This window comes from Aquarana catesbeiana, linkage group LG03 (genome assembly GCF_042186555.1).
Source record: "Aquarana catesbeiana isolate 2022-GZ linkage group LG03, ASM4218655v1, whole genome shotgun sequence".
In the NCBI taxonomy this organism is placed as follows: Eukaryota; Metazoa; Chordata; class Amphibia; order Anura; family Ranidae; genus Aquarana; species Aquarana catesbeiana.
Genome location: NC_133326.1, coordinates 551,545,821 through 551,565,207, shown reverse-complemented (window position 1 = coordinate 551,565,207; position 19,387 = coordinate 551,545,821). Strand labels below are relative to the sequence as shown.

The 19,387-nt window shown below is 46.4% G+C and overlaps 1 protein-coding gene across 6 annotated transcripts in view; it reads right to left on the bottom strand.

The window, feature by feature from the left end:
• Positions 1 to 14,359, bottom strand: part of KDM5A (lysine demethylase 5A) — a 93,286-nt gene extending 78,927 nt beyond the window's left edge. For all 6 annotated transcript variants that reach the window (XM_073621642.1, XM_073621645.1, XM_073621644.1 and 3 more), the window contains exons 1-2: positions 12,777 to 14,359; positions 4,851 to 4,928 (exon numbers count right to left, since the gene is read on the bottom strand). In XM_073621642.1, coding sequence (XP_073477743.1) covers positions 4,851 to 4,928; positions 12,777 to 12,923 — 225 coding nt within the window. In that variant the 5' untranslated portion in view covers positions 12,924 to 14,359. The remainder of the gene's footprint in view (positions 1 to 4,850; positions 4,929 to 12,776) is intronic.
• Positions 14,360 to 19,387: the final 5,028 nt, after the last annotated feature.

The window sequence follows — 19,387 nt, the reverse complement described above, 5'->3', positions numbered from 1 at the left end:
TAGATAGGGGAAGATCAATATGTTCTGTTGTATTGGGGGGGGGGGGATATGGGATGTTGGTGTACTCCTGTCAGGAAACAAAAGGAGATTGCCATACTAGCACAGGCGATGTTAGTATGGCAATCTCTCTGGTTTTTTTTTCCCCCATCAGCCCACTGGGGAATCCACTCATGAGATCATTGCTTACTACTGTGTAAAATGTGTGATTGGTCACCAGTGATCACATGGTACCTGGGCCAATTATAACACCCTGTACCATGTGATAACTGTGGCCAAAAAAATAATTGTAAAAAAAAAAATTTTTTTGAAAACATACTGTCACCAGTCAGTATCCCTGATCACCGCCACACCAGTCATTTTCCAAAAAATTGTGACAAAAAAAAAAAAAAATTTAGGAGTTACTTACTGGTAATGTCTTTTCCAGGAGTTTTTCAGGACAGCAACCTATGAGAGACCTCAGCTCCTCCCTTCTTAGGAAACACCGCCCAGCCTAGATTTAAAAGGCATGCTTCCCTGCCAGCTCCTCAGGGAGACACAAGAACACATCATACACTTTAAATTGCTTTTTTGATGGTTTCTGAGTCAGGAACCCAAAAGGAAAAACCAACAAGGGTGGGTACACGGTGCTGTCCTGAAAGACTTCCGGAAAAGACGTTACCAGTAGGTAACTCTAATTCTTCCATATCGTCTTTCAGGACAGCAACCTATGAAAGGATAAGCGAGCACTTACACTTAGGGTGGGACTACGGCTTATAGGACTCTGTGTCCAAAGAGCCCGATACCTTTGCTGACAAGATCAGCCTGTAATGTCAAGTAAAAAGGTAGGAGAGCTGAATCACATTGCCGCTGCACATATCTGGCGCAGAGTAGCATCAGCTTCTCTGAGATCTCCCTACATATAGGCTTGTCCGATTGTTAGCTAATGTCATCTTGCCCAGGTACTGCTAGAGATTTTAACCCTTACTTTTAGGAAGGAAACCCCTTATTGACACATGAACCAAAGTTCAAAGGAAGATCCCACGAGGGCCTACAATGAGTAAAGTTTGGTCCTACTTGGAAAACTGCAGACCTAACACTGGTCCAGCTGCCGTAATGCCTTTAAATCTCAGGTAAGTGGAGCATAAAATATTATCTTAAGGGATCCCTCTTAGTAGCCAGACCACCCAGTTCCCAGAGCTTTCAGGACAGAGAACCGTGGTCCTTTAAGCCAGTGTGATACAATGAGAAAGACCGAAGTGTTCTATGCCCACCAGTAAGACTGTGGGTGGGCGAGATGGCAAAGCGCCTGGGGAAAATGCCAGCTCTGAGCGACGGCATCTACCCAAGAGCGCCTACCCTTTTACTGGTTTAGGCCCAAAGAGGAGGTTTTATGGGAGGAAACCAGAGTTCCCGGGGGAAACTAGAGATCCCAGGGTTAACCGCCCTATAGACGGTTCCTATGGAAGTGCCTGGAAGGGACTCCACTGAGTTTAGTCATAACTTCCGTCACCAGATGAGATCGGGTGCATTCGGGGTGCTGTGGCCATAGCCCAGCCTTCCTACCTGGGTCACCCTTTAATTTCACAGGAAGGGCTCTGTTCCTGTATGTTATGCGATTCAATAATCGCCTCCAGCCCAGGACAAAGAACATGTCCCCTGTGGGAGGGATATCGCACAGTCTTGGACATGCTGTTCGTCACCCACCACATGGGGGGCCGCCCGTCCTCTTACTGACGTGCATTAATGTGTGTCTGCAAATGTGTCAGACAATATTCTGAGATGAGCGACACCCCTTTCAGAAGAGAGTTCATTCTCTTGAGCATGGAATCCAACAATACCCCTCCGTCTCCCAGGACTAGGCCGGTAAGTCTGGATCTGTGGAAAAAACTGCGTCTGGAGGGAGCAGAGGGTACTGAACCAAAGCCTTCCGAGAAGCTGGTCCCTAGACTTCCCCGGCTTCCATTGGACCTAATGAACAGGAACGCCCTTTTCCACTGCTCTATCCCTGGTCGTGGAGCAGGAGTGTTTTTCTTGTCCTCCTGCAACCACCTCCTCCAGAGAAATTTTGTAATGAGGGGGTCTACTGGATTCACCATCCAGGCCTTCTCCCACTTCTTAACAAGTGTTCTAGAAACCTGTGCATCTTTACTAGGGTCTGGTCACCCGAAGGCCTTTAACCCTCCGTGATACCATACAGGGGGCCACCCCCTGATATCGGGCCCTGGTCACCAGAGATCCCCTGTTTAGTATTAAATCAGGTGCATACAGGTGATGTGGCCATCAGGCACCATCCGGCCGGCAACCCTGCAACATCAAAACACTAGTGAAACATGCAGGGTGCTAGCTTGGTTGGATTCAAACTCATGACCTCAGTATTTAAGGCACAGTTTAGGTGCAACACCTTCAATGCGAGCTCTTTTTCTTCACTGTTTGTGAGTCGACCAGGAGAACCTGAAGACCCCCTGCCTGAAAATTTTAGGCGAGCTGGTTTGCTGGTCCTACACAGGCAAAGTTTTCACTGCAGTGCCTATAGTGCAGACTCTGTGTGAGCTGACCCTTCTGGTCATGAGTGCATTCTACCCAGCCAATGCATCAGGTATATCAAATGCCAGCCTGAGTTTGGGGCGTGTAAGATACCCCACACAAACACAGGGAGAACCCACAACTTTATGCAAGCACTAGAATGTTGGGGGATCTGAACTAACCACCCCAGTGTTGCCAAGCAGAAGTGTCAGCCACCCCTGGCTAGACACGCCTGAGTCACCAGGAGACCGCTCAGGGAACTGACTCTCAGCCCCATCAAATCAGTGACCCAGAGCTGAAATGTTAACCACTGAGCCACTTCATAAAGTGACTTGTCAAAGGTCAGTAGGAGCTGACATGAGGACAAGATCCTATGTCTCCAGGCAGACTCCCATGGCTGCACTGATTGTGAGCCAAGACTTGCCTTTCAGCGGCCAGCCTCGTGTTTTCCCACACAGTGCGATTTCAGCCATACCCACTCCATACACCTCGTGCAGGAGGGAGAAAAAAAGAAAAAAAAAAAAAAAAAAAGGAAGAAGATTCCCCTTCACCCAGTCCCTACTGGTTACAAGGGGGAAAAACACTCAAAGGATGTGCATGCAAAGTACAAACACTTCAGGCTTACCTGTGAGGTGCTGGGGTCTGCTTCCGCTGCCTGTGCAGGTGTTGTGGAAGAGTCCATCCCAACCCTTTGGTGTTCTGCAGCCGCTGCTGGGTCTTCCCCTTTTGAAAACCAGACCAGCAGGGATGTCAAGCCGAAGTTCTCATCTCTAGGCCACAGAGCTGCCACATGTCCAGCAGAAGGTGCAGGTGCTGTGCAGTACCTAGGATACGAACGGCTTTCCCTCACTGGGATTTGAACTCAGGTCCCAGCAGACCAATCAGAGCCCTTAGCCTCTGAGCTACCATCCATGCCTCGTTTGCGCCGTATGGAGACTGTAACCAGCATCTCCGGTGCCTGCTGATGACATCATACGGCCCGGAAGTGACCCCGCTGGATGCTTCCTGTGGGCCAGGTTGGAGTGCAATAGCTCCGCCCCCTCGCGCGCTGCAGCTTCCTTCTTTCCCCTAGACATACCAGCCGTGCTGCTGGAAGAAAAGGGTACGGTACCCTACTACCGCTGGTGAGGAACAGTCTGGGGCTGTGGGATTTACCACCAGCCCCCTGTTTCTGTGAGGCAGTCCAAACCCTGGGACCTTCCCCCCCTCCACCAGCCAGACCTGTAGGGACCACCCTCAGAAGAGCACATAGAACCACCAGCCCCCGGGTCCCATGTGCCTCTTCCCCTCAGACCACCAAGAGGGAACCCCACCTGTGGAGCTACAGGTGATAGACAGGTAAGGGACGCAACTCCCTGGTCCTCCTTACCTTAAGATGGCTGATGTCGGCAAACCCAAGAAGCCACCAGGATGGCCCCTGCCTCTGACATGCTCCTGCCGTGAAAAGGATGGTCTTGCCTCTGGGCCCTCCAACCGCCTGTGTGACCTTTCCAGGTCCCCATCAGCCAAAGCCTGGCCCGCCTTCAGCAAGGAGAGGTGCACCCCCCCTGCCGAAATTGACGTCACCCGCCACCTGCCCCCGCTGTGAGCTCCATCGCGGCTCACAGTGTCTCCTTGCCGGAGGGAACACCGTAACTGAGGAGCTGGCGGGGAAGCATGCCTTTTTAATCTAGGCTGTGCAGTGTTTCCTAAGAAGGGAGGAGCCAAGGTCTCTCATAGGTTGCTGTCCTGAAAGAAGATATGGGAAATTACAACTACAACTCAACTACAACTTCAAAACACTCTACATGCATCTTACGAAATACCTTTGACTGTCTACTATGGTACTGATACCATAGTTTGTGGACTCTATAAGGTTCCTACAGACTAAATAAAAATAACCCAAATCAGTGCATATTATCAAAAAAAATGTAGCAGAATACATTTTGGCCTAAATTTATGAAGAAAGATTATTTGTTTGCAAAATTTTTTAACAGAAACTAACAAAAACATTTTTTTTTTTTTTTGGTCTGTATTTTTCAGTTTATATAGCAAAAAATAAAAATCCCAGTGGTGAATAAATACAACCAAAAGAAAGCACTATTTGGGTGATAAAAATGATATAAAATATCATTGGAGTACATGACCGAGCAATTGACAGTTAAAGTAGCACAGTGCTGAATATCAAAAAATGCCCCTGTCATAAAAGGGGGTAAAACCTTCCAGAGGTCAAGAGGTTAAGCCGGCTGCATCCTGCTAGGCATCTGCCAGCCAGCAAATATGCAAATCAGTTTGATAAAAACACCTGTCACAAGCCAGGTATCTCTCTCATACAGTATTCCACCTCTAGACTCTGACAAGTACCATACCTCCAGCTCATTGAGCCGCTGCACTCGAGGGGTGAAGCTGAAACTCTTGACATCGCAAGCAAATGGTGGCTGCCAGTCCTAAAAAATACAGTACAAGAAAATTATTGTAAAAAGCAAACTAAAAAAGGTTAAAGACACCGCCAAGCAAAATTCACATCACACCTGGCTGCAGAACACAACCCAAATATAATTAAAATATATTCAAATCCTGATGCATAACATTCAAACTGAGGTTTAGGCAGATATAAAAGAAACACATTAAAAGTGGTCCTAAAGGCTCAAGGTTTTTTTTTTACCTTTTTCATTCAGGACTCTCCATCCTCATTGGCCAACGGCTTCCGCTGCTGTCAATTACAGCCAGTAAGCCAATGAGGAGTAAGAGGGGCGGGGCCGAGCCTCTGCACGTGACTGGACACGCAGAACAGTGGCTCAGGAGCAAACCTGCCTGGGTAGCAGCAGCTTGCTCTGGGGGCACTCAGGCAGGTTCGCTCCCGAGCACTCAGCAGAAGGAAGGGGCCAGAAGCGGCAGCAGGGGACCCGAGAAGGAGGAGGACTGGGGCTGCTCTGCACAAAGCAAGTAAGTATGACAGGTTTGGTATTTTAATGTAAAAAAAAATCCAATATCACTTTAATACAACTCTGTAATTGGTTTACTGAATTTATCATTTTAAATGCAAGCAGTGTAAGTACCTGTACTTGACCTGGTATCAGCCTCTTGCAGTCCCTGTACAGGGCTGGAGTGTGAGAGGGAGAAGCAGCACAAGCAGCCAGTGTATGTGCTGACATGAAGTTTGTTGATAGGAGAGAGCAGAGCGACAGAGATGAGCTCATCCCTGTGCTGCTTCTCCTTTCAGTGTCCAGTACAACCTGGACTCAGAGGAAGTGGGTTAAAGCATATCACAGCATTTATGAACTGTTTTTTTTTCATTTATTTGATAAAAAAAACAAAAAAACAAATACACAAAAATAAAATACAGCATTAGCAATCCTCAAGAAATGTCCCCATTTTTGCCAAATTAAACTATATGTATTCAAAACATCAGCAGAAGCAAAGACAATACATTGTTGGTATAAATAATAGGACTGCTCTTCAGTTTACACACAAACATATTAGAGAGCAGGCCAAGGAATTTGGTCATAATAGCATATTCCAATCTCCTTCTATCACATGTAAGGCAGGCCATAGACGTGTCAAAAGCTGAACGTTCTGTCGATCGAAAAACGGAAATGGTGCGTACGATTGTGCCATAATTTGTTTTGTTTTTCTAAGTAAAATCCAGCATGTTGAATCACACTTTTGATTGCCTCACAAAAATTGCATGTTGCAGCTGGCACCCTTAAGATGTGAAAAATGAACGACCATGAATTATTGTTTCGTTTTCGACTCATCTATGGTCTGCCTAAAGCCTGGTATACACTGCTAGTGTTTTTTCGATCAACCTAGCAGGGCTGAACAAAAAAAAACAAAAAAAAACACAAACAAAAAAAAAAAAAAAAAGGACAGCTCAGGAAGAGCCAATGTACTAACTATGTGATGTTAGTACAGCGATCTACCCTGCTGTGCTATTGTGTTCTGACAGTGGGGCGGCTGGCTCCCCCGCCAGAACACTCAGGTCAGTGCTCTCAGCTATTGACTAAGCTGATCGGCGGACCCTTTTTGGTCATGCCCCTTCGACAGAAGACAGGAAAATGGTCGGCTTCTGTCGGACTGGCTGCAGTACACATGGGCCAAATGTCGGCCGGTTTCTATTAAACCGGCCAATGCCGCCCGACATTCGGACCATGTGACTTAGGCTTTAGGGTCATTAAAGAATCTCATGCACACTGGACATTTTTACAACAGCTGTTTTTGGCTTAAGACATTTTTTTCTACAGTCAAACTCCCCATCATGTTATCCTATGTGTCCATGTACACATAGGCTGTTATCAGCAGTTTTTGGCTGGGGCGTTTTTTGGCTTTAACCACTTCCCGACCAGCCGCCGCAGTTATACTGCGGCAAGTTGGCTCTCCTGGGCGAGCCGTCATTTTATTAAAAAGCTTTTTGGAGTAAACATCTATCTAAAGATAGTTTTCTATTTCAGATACATTAATAATTTAGTTTATTCAGCATGAAAAATTGAGCTTAGTTATGTAGCATGAGGCTGTATATTCTGCAATATTTACATTTTTGGTAAACTCATTCAATGAATCCAAGCTCTGCAAGCTGCGATAACATGCACTGCATTGATACATTCACACAATTTCACAGTAACCATGAGAGAAAACAAAGTTCAGGAATATTCCTTTATGTTTTGTAAATCTATGTACACTACAAACTGTATGATTGAATCGGTTTGGATATGGCTGTTTTACCAACCTGACAGCTTATTATTCTAAATAGGAAACTTTCATTTTGTTTGCAAACATTAAAGATTCTAAACTACCAGCCAGATTAAGTCCATTACATTTAAAGAGCACCTGTCATTTCAGATCCATCATGGCAGTGCCTGTTAGCAGGAATCCACTAAACTGCTGCTGCCCCATCACTAGCCGTCCCATTAAAGTGAATGGGACTGTCGGTGAGTCAACAGCGGGTCAGAGGAGGCTCAGAAATGACAGTTGCTCTTTAAAAATTATTATTTAAAATCGAGTCGATTTAAATCAAGCCTTTTTACAAGTGATTTAACTCATGATTTAAATCGAGTTGATTTAAATCAAATCCACCCTGCCTGTCACCTTTAAACTCCTCATCAGTTTGATGCTAGTTATAACATTTTCTAACACACTTCCTAAGTTCAAATATCTGTTTTCATGTCTCAGTTTCTATTAAATAGGCAGGCTGTGCTTTTCTGCTTAGTAATGTTGTACAGTGATTGTGCTTTATTGCCAGGATAATGAAAACTATACATTCCCTATGTGGCTGATCATGTAATCTCAGCAGCTTTAAATATATTTTACTTTATTTTACTGACTCTACTGAGTCTCCCACTCTTACAGATAGGGTAAAAAGAATGGGATTGTAGATTTGTCTATACAAAGCAGGCAATGTGTAAACGATTATGGAAATGATCCTGGACACAGAGACAACAGTCAACTTGAAACATATTTCTGATCATGACGACAAAGGATATATGTGGACATATCTGTCATTCTAAAGGCATTGAGTTTCTTGGGCGTGGTTAACTCACCAGGTTTACTTACACAGCAAGGCCCCAACTTCCCCATCTTGCCACCCTTGTCATACAGGTATGACCAGAGAGAATACAGGCTTTCCCAGCGTTTGCACTACCCTCTAGGAATGATTGTTAAGCCCAGTACATGGGCCGAATGTTGGGCAGCATCGGCTGGTTCAATAGAAACCGGCCAACATTTGGCCCGTGTGTACTGCAGCCGTTTGGCCGGCTTTTGTCGATGGGGCATGACCGAAAAAAGGCGAGAGCGCTGGCCGCTGTGCTCTGGCACATGGTTAGTACAGCGGCTCCTCTGGAGCTGTCAAGTTTTTGTTTGTTTTTTTTTTTCGTTCTGCTTTGCTGGGTTGAACAAATAATAATAAAAAAAAAAAAAAATAATAGTGTGTGCCAGGCTTTAGGCCTCATTCAGAAGAGTGAATGAGAGCAAATAGGCTGCTGCATTAAGAAGCAGCTAAACACTGCCTCTGTATGCACTCTGTGCTATGAACCCATACAAATTGGACAATTAGCTGCAGCCAGTTTGTATGTAACCATACACGCCATACCTGGACACAAACTGCATTCAAGGCTGTCCTTAACTGCATGTAACCGCCCAGATGAGTTGGTAAACATCTGCAACGCTGACCGATGATTTGCACAGGGCCTGGCTGCAGCCGTTTCAAAACACTGGGTTTGATTTACTAAAACTGGAGAGTGCAAAATCTGGTGCAGCTCTGCATGGTAGCCAATCAGCTTCTAACTTCAGCTTGTACGATTAGGCTTTGACAATAAGGCTCGGGTCACACTAGTGCGGGCTGTGTGTTCCGGTTGCAGGCATCGATTCCCGCACACGAATCCCACTACTCTTGTGAGATGCGCAGGGCTGCCATTCATTCTGAATGGCACCCCCATGCATCTCAGCCCGCAGCGCAATCACGGGTACCACATGGTCAAAAAGACCATATGGTTTCCCTGCGGCCACGTTTCAAAAAAAGTGCATGCACCTTTTTTTTGTGTGTTTCACGTGGCACAGCAGCCCATTCATTTGCCCGAACAAACACGGGACGCACTAGTGTGAACCGAGCCTAAAACCTGGAAGCCGATTGGTTTCTATGCACAGCTACACCAAATTTTGCACTCTCCAAATTTTAATAAATCAACCCCACTGTGTGATAGATAGCAAATAGTTTTTCCACCAGCAAGATTCACAGATTCTCGTCAGCAGAGGTCTGCGTGAATGAAGCCCTAGGTCTAGGACCGTTATGGGAATTGCAGTACCAGAACTAAATATCGGTTAGTTATGAGCATCCCAACTCAACTAGTCCATGCACTACAATACACAGGTATGAACCATCTTTACACTGTGGTCCACTTTGCTGATGGAGGAAATTAAAAAAAAAAAAAAAAAAAGCACAGGGACTTGTTTTGTGCATTGACAGCCTATTCAAAATGAACAGGCTGCTTTAATGCAGCAAATCTCAGTGTGTATTGACACAATCCATACTTTGACTGGGCCATTATTCCCATCAACAAGGTGTGATTTGGGAACCAGACCTCCAACGCCACTAGGACCAGTGTCGTGTGACTTCATTCGAAATCACAAGATTTCTCAGCTGTATGTCAGTGTGACTTCAGGTGCGACTTGGAAGACTTCATACACAGAAGTCTATGCAAGTCGCGCCGAACTTGCAAAAAGTAGTGCAAGAACTACTTTGAAAGACGGTGCGACTCTGATCGTACCGATTTGACGGCTTCCATTGTGGACCATAGGGTGCGGCTTGTCATACATTTTGAAACTATCAAATCGCATGACAAGTCGTACCAAAGGAAAATGCTGCATTATCCAAGTTGATGTAATCTGCAAGTGTTCACATTTCAGACCAATGTTCTATATACTGATTTACAGAGCGCAGAGGAAAGGGAATCCAGGGATTTGCTATATAAGGACACCTTCTGGAAAAAGTTGCCTTGAAATCAATTTTTGATCTTACTTTCCTATTTTACATGCCTGCGTTTCACATTTCCATGATGGCATTTATGTCCAAAGTTGTGGATTTTTCCACTAGCGGCAAGCTCAGTATCGCTAAAATCCCTACTAAGTAATTGCTGAGATAACAATTTAACCACATAGCAAGCCTACAATTTTTTAAATCTGACAAAGCAGAAGAATAAGCCATTGTACACAGGCTTCAGCTTGTATAAGAGCAGTGTGTGCAGAAAACTTATACAAAGCTTTTAAAAATATCTGGCAGGGCAGGAGACCTGATTTTTCTTTGCTGTAGTTAAGTACCACTTACGGGTCTTCTCCCTCCACCACTCTATGATTGGTCAGTGAAAACTGTTATTCTGCTTTGTATGTTCCTTGCTAGAATAAAAGCACTACAGCACAGCCGATTGATTCTTTGTGCCGCTTCTCCCTCCCAGGTCAGATGCATTGCATGTCAGGGAAGTGAGTCCCCACAGACTAGAATGAGCTTGTACCATAAGGCCTCATTCACAGGGCCAAACAGGCCTTTGTGGCAAGTATTGTGCAGGAAAAATGTATCAGGGAACTGAGGTGTGTGCGGACAGCTGTGACTGGGAAGCCTGTACAAAGCAATGACAAGCTGACAGTGGCTGCAGGCGTTTGCGAGTGGCCAAACAAGCTTACACCCAGAAACTATCATCTGCCCCTAATTGGAGGTAATCACTCCCTGTGCAACTTTGTTCAAACACTCAGGCAGCTGCAGCCTCTGTCAGCCTGTCATTGCTTAAAGTGGAACTTCACACTTTCAATCAACATTGATTATTTTTATTCCTCATACTGCTAGCATTAGTAAATAGATAAGAAACCATATCATATTTACTTGTCTTAAACTTTTTTTTTTGTTTTTTCTTCGGTTACTTCCTGGTTTCTTGCCTAGGCAAATTATGTCATATATCCCATGAATCTTCAAGATGGGGATGAGGAGGAGTTTTCTCAGCTAAGCACACCATCCTGCCTGCATGCTTGAGCTAAGGACAGATGAATTCCAGGAAGTAAATTCTGTATGAATCATCTGCCCTTACTAAAGATGGCCACAGCCAGAAATGCAAGGGAGTGTTTTTCAAACTGATTTCTCATCAAAATAAAGCACAGAGACATGGATGGATGGATGGAGGAGTTTGCTCTGAATATTAAATACAAAATAAATAACGTTTTTGCTTTGTGGTGCCCAGATGCAGTAAAGATTCACTTTAACCCGGGAACTGATGGTTTGAATCTCTGCTGCTTCAGCAGGGACCGGCTGAAATTCTGTCCATCTATAGGCGATCCACAGATCACCTTGAAAACAACCAGCATGCTGGATTTCTAGCATGCCATTACTGTCAGGGAGTATAGCCACCAGCAATAATCATTGTGTTCTCGTGGTTGCAGGAAAGGAAACTGCACAATTTATGGCCTGCCTTACAGACCTCCCATCCACGACTGTATGCAGACACCAGGGCTCCCAGAGCAGTTTTATGCTAAATATTTGCCACACCACACCTGACTGAGCCATGTAAATGAGACCTTAGTGTCTCTAGTGTAGGAATAAGGTCCCAATGAAGTCTACAGAGACTCTGTGTGTGGGTGCAGTCAGCACCAGAGAAGTTTGTCAGTCCAACAGAGGTGAGGAGCCGGGTGGGGATGATTGGGTTAGATGTAGAACAGGGGTCTCTAAACTTTCTAGACAAAGGGCCATTTTATTGTCCTTAAGACCTTAGGGGGGCCGGACTGTAGCCAGCAGGAGAGAAAATGTTCCTGCCATCAGGAGTAAACATCAATATTTTTGGCATAGGGGAGGAATAGTGCCCCATCATTGGTACCAATGCATTTAGGCCGGGTTCAATATATGCAGCCGCAGGTTCCTGCCTGGGGTCCCGTGCGTGTCTGTTCACCAGTTCAGGTGCGAATCAGGTCCAAATTTTTGCCTGAATTTGCACATGAATTGGACCCAAGCCCGCACAGGATCCTTTTTCAATGCGGAAAACAGCTGTCCCAGCTCCATTGGGAGTCAGTCACACTTGCATGTCATGCAAACTGTTTCCCCGCAGCCAATTCGCACATGTGTGAACCCAGCCTAAATATGAAACATAGCTTGCAGTACACCTGTCATAAGATAATTATGTAGTCTGTCATTGCTGATCTCTACTTTTAAGAATGTTATTTCCTTTATGTACAACATTGATGCCTTTTCTTTAGTGCATTCTGGAGGTATTGACCTAGAACAAGTATTGAGATAAGGCATTCTGACTATTTTATTACTCAAAGTACTGAAGCCAGACAAACTGGCATTTTTAGAAGGAGGTCAGTATATTCCTGTCATGATAGATAAACTTGAACCAATTCATAAGAAGCTGTGTTATCTAAAGCCAAGGAATGTGGAAGGGTTAGAATTCCTGTCAGATTTTTATTGCCGTCATCCTCTCTGTGTCCTGCTGAACATCAACATTTGCAATTCAAAATTCACCCTCACCATTTATGAGGAATTGGGTGGCATATTTCTAAGCTACACAAAATGGCTTCTCTATTGCACTTTTCCCAACGGAAAAATTTTACAAGGGCTCCGTCACACCTTGGTAATAAGACTCAGATGTCAAGGACGTCACTTGTCAGAAATAGGAGACGACCAGGGAGACCATCTGAGGCTTCTCACTGAGGTGTTTGCTTGCTGACAAAAGCCCTTTAATACCATCTGCCAGCTGCATGCAAATAATAGTTCTGTTGAATAAACCTTCCAGGTCAGACCATCTCGGTGTGCAGGGCAGGCTTACCTTGGGCGGCCTAATTTTGCATATTCCGGTTCTCTCAGCAATGGGACGAATACGCCCGATGAAGCTGAGAGGATCTGAGAATTCCTCCCAGGTTGGTTCAAAGACCGGGCACTCCGGAGGGGGCACAAATTCATTGTATGCAGCCATCCCAAGGGTTAATATAAATCCTTCAGCATAGAGTTACAGAGCAGTAAAAGGCAGCACAGATGCTTGGAGTGTGGAGTGCCAACGGATGGAGAGGCATGTGGCCTTGTCACAACGGGACCCTCAACATCTCTTGGCAGTACAAAGCCCTTTGTTCATCTGCCATTCGTATTCCGAGGAGCGCGCGGGGGGTAAAATCTAGTCTAACACAACACCCCAACTTTTAAAGAGCTACAAGACAGTCCCAGAATCCTTCAGTGAAGCTGCAAATTATAATCCATCAGAGATAATCAGTAGATTCTTTCCCTGGATGCCCCCAGGTTGATCCACTAAATGCACAATAACAGATCCACCCTGGAGACGTCACAATCCAAAATCCACATGGAGACAGAGACAGATCCCATCACAAGATCACTCAGGGTAATTCATAGAACTGCTGCAATTAAGGGGAAAATCTTTCAGGCAGATCTCTCCAGGTAATGGATCACCACCAGATGACTCCTGATACAGGGTCCAGAGCAGATCCCTCCGGGTAATGGACCCCTCCCAGGTATCGGCTCTTAATGGATCAACCCCCTGGGTCTCTTTTGGTAACAGATCACCCTCCAGATCTCTCCAGGTAATGGATTGCCTCCAGATTATGGATCGCCCCCAGATCTCTCCAGGTTATGGATCGCTCCCAGATCTTTAAAAATAATGGATCATCCTCAGGTCCCTCCCGGTAACAGATAACCTCCAGGGCAACCAGCGAATGGGACACTCCTCAGATGTCTCCAGATAATAGATTAGCCTGTAAGTCTCTCCAGGCCATGAATCCCTCCTCAGGTAACAGCTTACCACCCCCCAGATCTGTCCACTCCAGATATTAAATCACCCCCCACGTCACTCCAGATGATGGATCATTCCAAGATGTCTCCAAGTCATACATGGTCCCCAGATCGGTCCAGGTAATAGATGACACGGAGATCTCCTCAGGTAATGCTGAGGCCTCTCACTGAGTCCTGAAAGTGGCCCCTGATCAGCTGGCTCCTCTCTGCGGTTCCTAGGGGCCCAGCACAGATACTTCCGGTCTCTCTAGGGACCCCTCCGGCTCCTCCAGCACTCTTTCTCGTTACTGACACTTCCAGCCTATTTTCTCCGGCACCGGACAGCGAACACCGGTTTGTTTTGTTCCAAGTCCGGGGCCGGAAGTCGGGTCAGAGACAGCCGGAACTGTCCTCCTCCGCCGGTCGGAACTTAGTGCGCAGCCGTGACAAGATAAGGGGAGGGGACAGACAGGCTCCGGAGGTGAGAGGCTGCGGTGTGAGGGCACCCTGGGTTCTGCCCGTGGCCAGAGGGTGAGAGATGGTGGAGGGATACTCAGGACGGTGAAGGGCGCATATCCCTCCGCGCCTACCACAGCACGGCACCACCTGGACCTGCCGCCAGAGGGAGCCAGGAGTCTAACCGGAGCCAATCAGAACCCAGGGGAGGAGAACCCGTCACTGTGCTCTGCAACACCAGGAGCGGCCGCCAGAGGGAGTGTAGAAGCCGCTGACAGCCAATCAGAGCCCAGGGGGGCGAGGAATCTCATTAGTCTGCACTTACTACTGTTATTAGTGATTGTCATTAATAATACTACTGAATTGTGAATGAATAATATGTGTGTGCCCATCTATGAATGGGGGGATTGTGGGAGCGGGTGCAAGGAGATGACACAGATATGATGGGACCAGGGACAGTGGGGGGGCTGGGGATGACAGAGATATGAGGGGACTGGGGCTGACAGAGATGTGATGGGGAAAGTGGGAGAACTGGGGGTGACAGAGATATGATGGGACCGGAGACAGTTGAGGGGACCGGGGATGACAGAGATGTGATGGGACCAGGGACAGAGAGGGGACTGAGGATGACAGAGATATGATGGGACCAGGGATAGTGGGGGGACTGGGGATGACAGAGATATGAGGGAACCAGGGACAGTGTGGGAAATGGAGAGGACAGAGATATAATGGGACCGGGGAAAGTGGGAGAACTGGGAGATATGATGGGGCAGAGGACAATTGGGGGGACCGGGGATGACAGAGATGTGATGGGGACAGAGAGGGGACTGGGGATGACAGAGATATGATGGGACCAGGGACAGTGGGGGGACTGGGGATGGCAGAGATATAATGGGACCAGGGACATTAGAGATATGATGGGACCAGGGACAGTGGGGGGGGGGGGCAGAGGATGACAGAGATATGAGGGGACCAGAGACAGTGAGGGGACTGGGGATGACGGAGATGTGGGGGGAGATATGATGGGACCAGGGACAGTGGGGGGACTGGGGATGACAGAGATATGATGGGACCAGGGGCAGTGGGGGAAATGGAGATGACAGTGATATGATGGGACCAGGTACAGTGGGGGACTGGAGATGACAGAGATATGAGGGGACCAGGGACAGTGAGGGGACTGGGGATGACAGAGATATGAGGGGACCAGGGACAGTGGGGGAACTGGAGATAACAGAGATATGAGGGGACCAGGGACAGTGGGGGAAATGGAGAGGACAGAGATATGATGGGACTGGGGAAAGTGGGAGAACAGGGAGTGACAGAGATATGATGGGACCGGGGACAGTTGGGGGGACCAGGGATGACAGAGATATGATGGGACCAGGGACAGTGATGGGACTGGGGATGACAGAGATATGACAGGACCAGGAACAGTGGGGGAAATGGAGATGACAGTGATATGATGGGACCGGGGAAAGTGGGAGAACTGGGGGTGACAGAGATATGATGGGACTAGGGACAGTTGGGTGGACCGGGGATAACAGAGATATGATGGGACCAGGGACTGAGGGGAGACTGGGGATGATGGATATGATGGGATCGGGGACTGGGGTGACAGAATCATAGCTGGTTAGGGTAAATAAAGACACCAGTCCATCTCCACATGATGGACCGGGGACAGTAGGGAGACGTAGGATGACAGAGATATGATTGGACCAGGGACAGTAGGGAAACTTGTGATTACAGAGCCTTGATGGGACCAGGGACCATGGGGGGTGGACTGCGGATTACAGATACACAGTAGGGGGGGCTGTGGAACATAGATATGAAGGGACTAGGTTGGCTGTAGGTATTACTGGATGTGCAGGGGATTGAGGATGACAGAGACATTACTGGATGTAGTGGAGGACTCAGAATTCTGGAGCCATTACTGAATGTAAGGGGATCTGGAATGCAGGAGACATTAAAGGTGGGGGGTCATAGACACATTTACCGGATGTAGTGGGGGTCTGGGGATGCTGGAGATATTACTTGGAGAGGAGGGGGGATTGGGGATGATAAGGACACTATTGGATGTAGGGGGGCTGAATGTGACAGTCAGAGACATTACTATATTAGAGGGAGATTGGGGATGATATAGACCAGGGATCCTCAAACTACAGCCCTTCAGCTGTTGCGGAACTACACATCCCATGAGGCATTGTAAAACTCTGACAGTCAAAGACATGACTAGGCATGATGGGAATTGTAGTTCTTGAACAACTGGAGGGCCATAATTTGAAGTCCCCTGATATAGACATTACTGGTTGTGGGGGACTAAGGATGATGAAAACATAACTGGATGTGGTGGAGACAGTAGATAGGACCATACTGTCAGGTCCAAAAATATTGGGACATCAACACAATTCTAATCTTTTTGGCTCTATACACCACCACAATGGATTTGAATCAAAACAAACAAGATGTGCTTTAACTGCAGACTTTCAGCTTTAATTTGAGGGTATTTACATCCAAATCAGCTGAATGGTGTAGGAATTACACCACTTTGTATATGTGCCTCCCACTTTTTAAGGGACCAAAAGTAATGGGACATTTGGCTGCTCAGCTGTTCCATGGCCAGGTGTGTGTTATTCCCTCATTATCCCATTTACAAGGAGCAGATAAAAGGTCCAGAGTTCATTTCAAGTGTGCTATTTGCATTTGGAATCTGTTGCTGTCAACTCTCAATATGAGATCCAAACAGCTGTCACTATCAGTGAAGCAAGCCATCATTAGGCTGAAAAAACAATACAACCCCATCAGAGAGTTAGCAAAAACATTAGGTGTGGCCAAATCAACTGTTTGGAACATTCTTGAAAAGAAAGAATGCACCGGTGAGCTTAGAAACACCAAAAGACCCAGAAGACCATGGAAAACAACTGTGGTGGATGACCGAAGAATCCTTTCCCTGGTGAAGAAAACACCCTTCACAACAGTTGGCCAGATCAAGAACACTCTCCAGGAGGTAGGTATATGTGTGTCAAAGTCAACAATCAAGAGAAGACTTCACCAGAGTGAATACAGAGGGTTCACCACAAGATGTAAACCATTAGTGAGCCTCAAAAACAGGAAGGCCAGATTCGAGTTTGCCAAACAACATCTAAAAAAGTCTTCACAGTTCTGGAACAACATCCTATGGACAGATGAGACCAAGATCAACTTGTACCAGAGTGATGGGAAGAGAAGAGTATGGAGAAGGAAAGGAACTGTTCATGATCCAAAGCATACCACCTCATCAGTGAAGCATGGTGGTGATAGTGTCATGGCGTGGGCATGTATGGCTGCCAATGGAACTGGTTCTCTTGTATTTATTGATGATGTGACTGCTGACAAAAGCAGCAGGATGAATTCTGAAGTGTTTCGGGCAATATTATCTGCTCATATTCAGCAAAATGCTTCAGAACTCATTGGACGGTGCTTCACAGTGCAGATGGACAATGATCCGAAGCATACTGCGAAAGCAACCAAAGAGTTTTTTAAGGGAAAAAAGTGGAATGTTATGCAATGGCCAAGTCAATCACCTGACCTGAATCCGATTGAGCATGCATTTCACTTGCTGAAGACAAAACTGAAGGGAAAATGCCCCAAGAACAAGCAGGAACTGAAGACAGTTGCATTAGAGGCTTGGCAGAGAACCACCAGGGATGAAACCCAGCGTCTGGTGAGGTCTATGCGTTCCAGACTTCAGGCTGTAATTGACTGCAAAGGATTTGCAACCAGGTATTAAAAAGTGAAAGTTTGATGGATGATTGTTAATCTGTCCCATTACTTTTGGTCCCTTAAAAAGTGGGAGGCACATATATAAACTGTTGTAATTCCTATACCGTTCACCTGATTTGGATGTAAATACCCTCAAATTAAAGCTGAAAGTCTGCAGTTAAAGCACATCTTGTTTGTTTCATTTCAAATCCATTGTGGGGGTGTATAGCGCCAAAAAGATTTGAATTGTGTCAATGTCACAATATTTATGGACCTGACTGTAGATGGTGGAAGATACTGACATTACAGAACATAGAGGGAATTATGAATGGTGAGATGCTGGAGGAATCACAGCACCCAGTGCCCTTATCTGACTAGAGTTACCATCTGGCTGGGATTTCCCCAGCTTGGTCAGTAAAAAGGGAATTGTTTCCCAATGATATGAATACAAGGCTGGTACTTTTCCTAGAAAAGGTGGCAACCTTATATCCAACACGCCTGGTGTCAGACAGCAGTGGCATCTCTTGACTTTGAGTCACTTGAAAGGTAAGTTAAAGTGACTGTTCAAATCTAACATTTCAAATGACTCTGTTACCTGTAAAGAAGAGACTGCACCTTTACCTCTCCTGCTGCCAATGCTACCAAACACTGCTCTCTTTTGTAAAATTGGTCTAAGAAGTCCACTGGGAAACTGACACTTCCTGTGGTGTCAAACTCCTTGGTTCCCAGCAGGAGGACGACTTTTACTTTACAGTAGTAGCATTCATTCATAAATGAATGCAGAGCAGGACCCGAGCTGTCATGCTGGGTTCACACTGCAGCAAACTCCGGCTTACAGCAGGAGTCCGGTGCGTCCCCATTTACCATTTCAGTCCGAATTTTTGTCTGAATTCGAACCTGAAACAGACGCACAGGACTCCTGTGCAATTCGCACCGGAGCCGCTGTGGAGATATGTGAACCGGCTCCATAGAGAGCCTGTCACAATCTCCTGCTATGCAAATTGGATGTGGAGAAACCTGCATCCAATTCGCAACATTGTGAACCCAGCCTCAAACTGATAGCACAGTCCTGCAGATTACACAGGGAGATTGCTGCTCTTCCTGTGTAATCATCAGAGCTCTGTGGCAGTTGGGTGTTTTGGTCTGTTTATCAGGGGCACACAAAACTCCTCCTACATAGCAGACTGGTGTCACACTGATGGTGGAGTGCCACTGGATACACAAGTAGGGCCCTTATCTCCCATTCTAATCTGCAGGACTGAGCCACCAGCTTGACATGTCAGTTCTGCATGAGACAGCTGTGCAATTCTGAGGCAGGAATCGCTTCCACCTTAGCCCCACTGACCACCAACGTAAGGAGTATTTTTCCCACTGACCTCCAATGTAAGGAGCCATTCTTCACACTGACCAACAATGTAAGGAGCGTTCTTCCCACTGACCCCTAATGTAAAGAGCATACTTCCCACT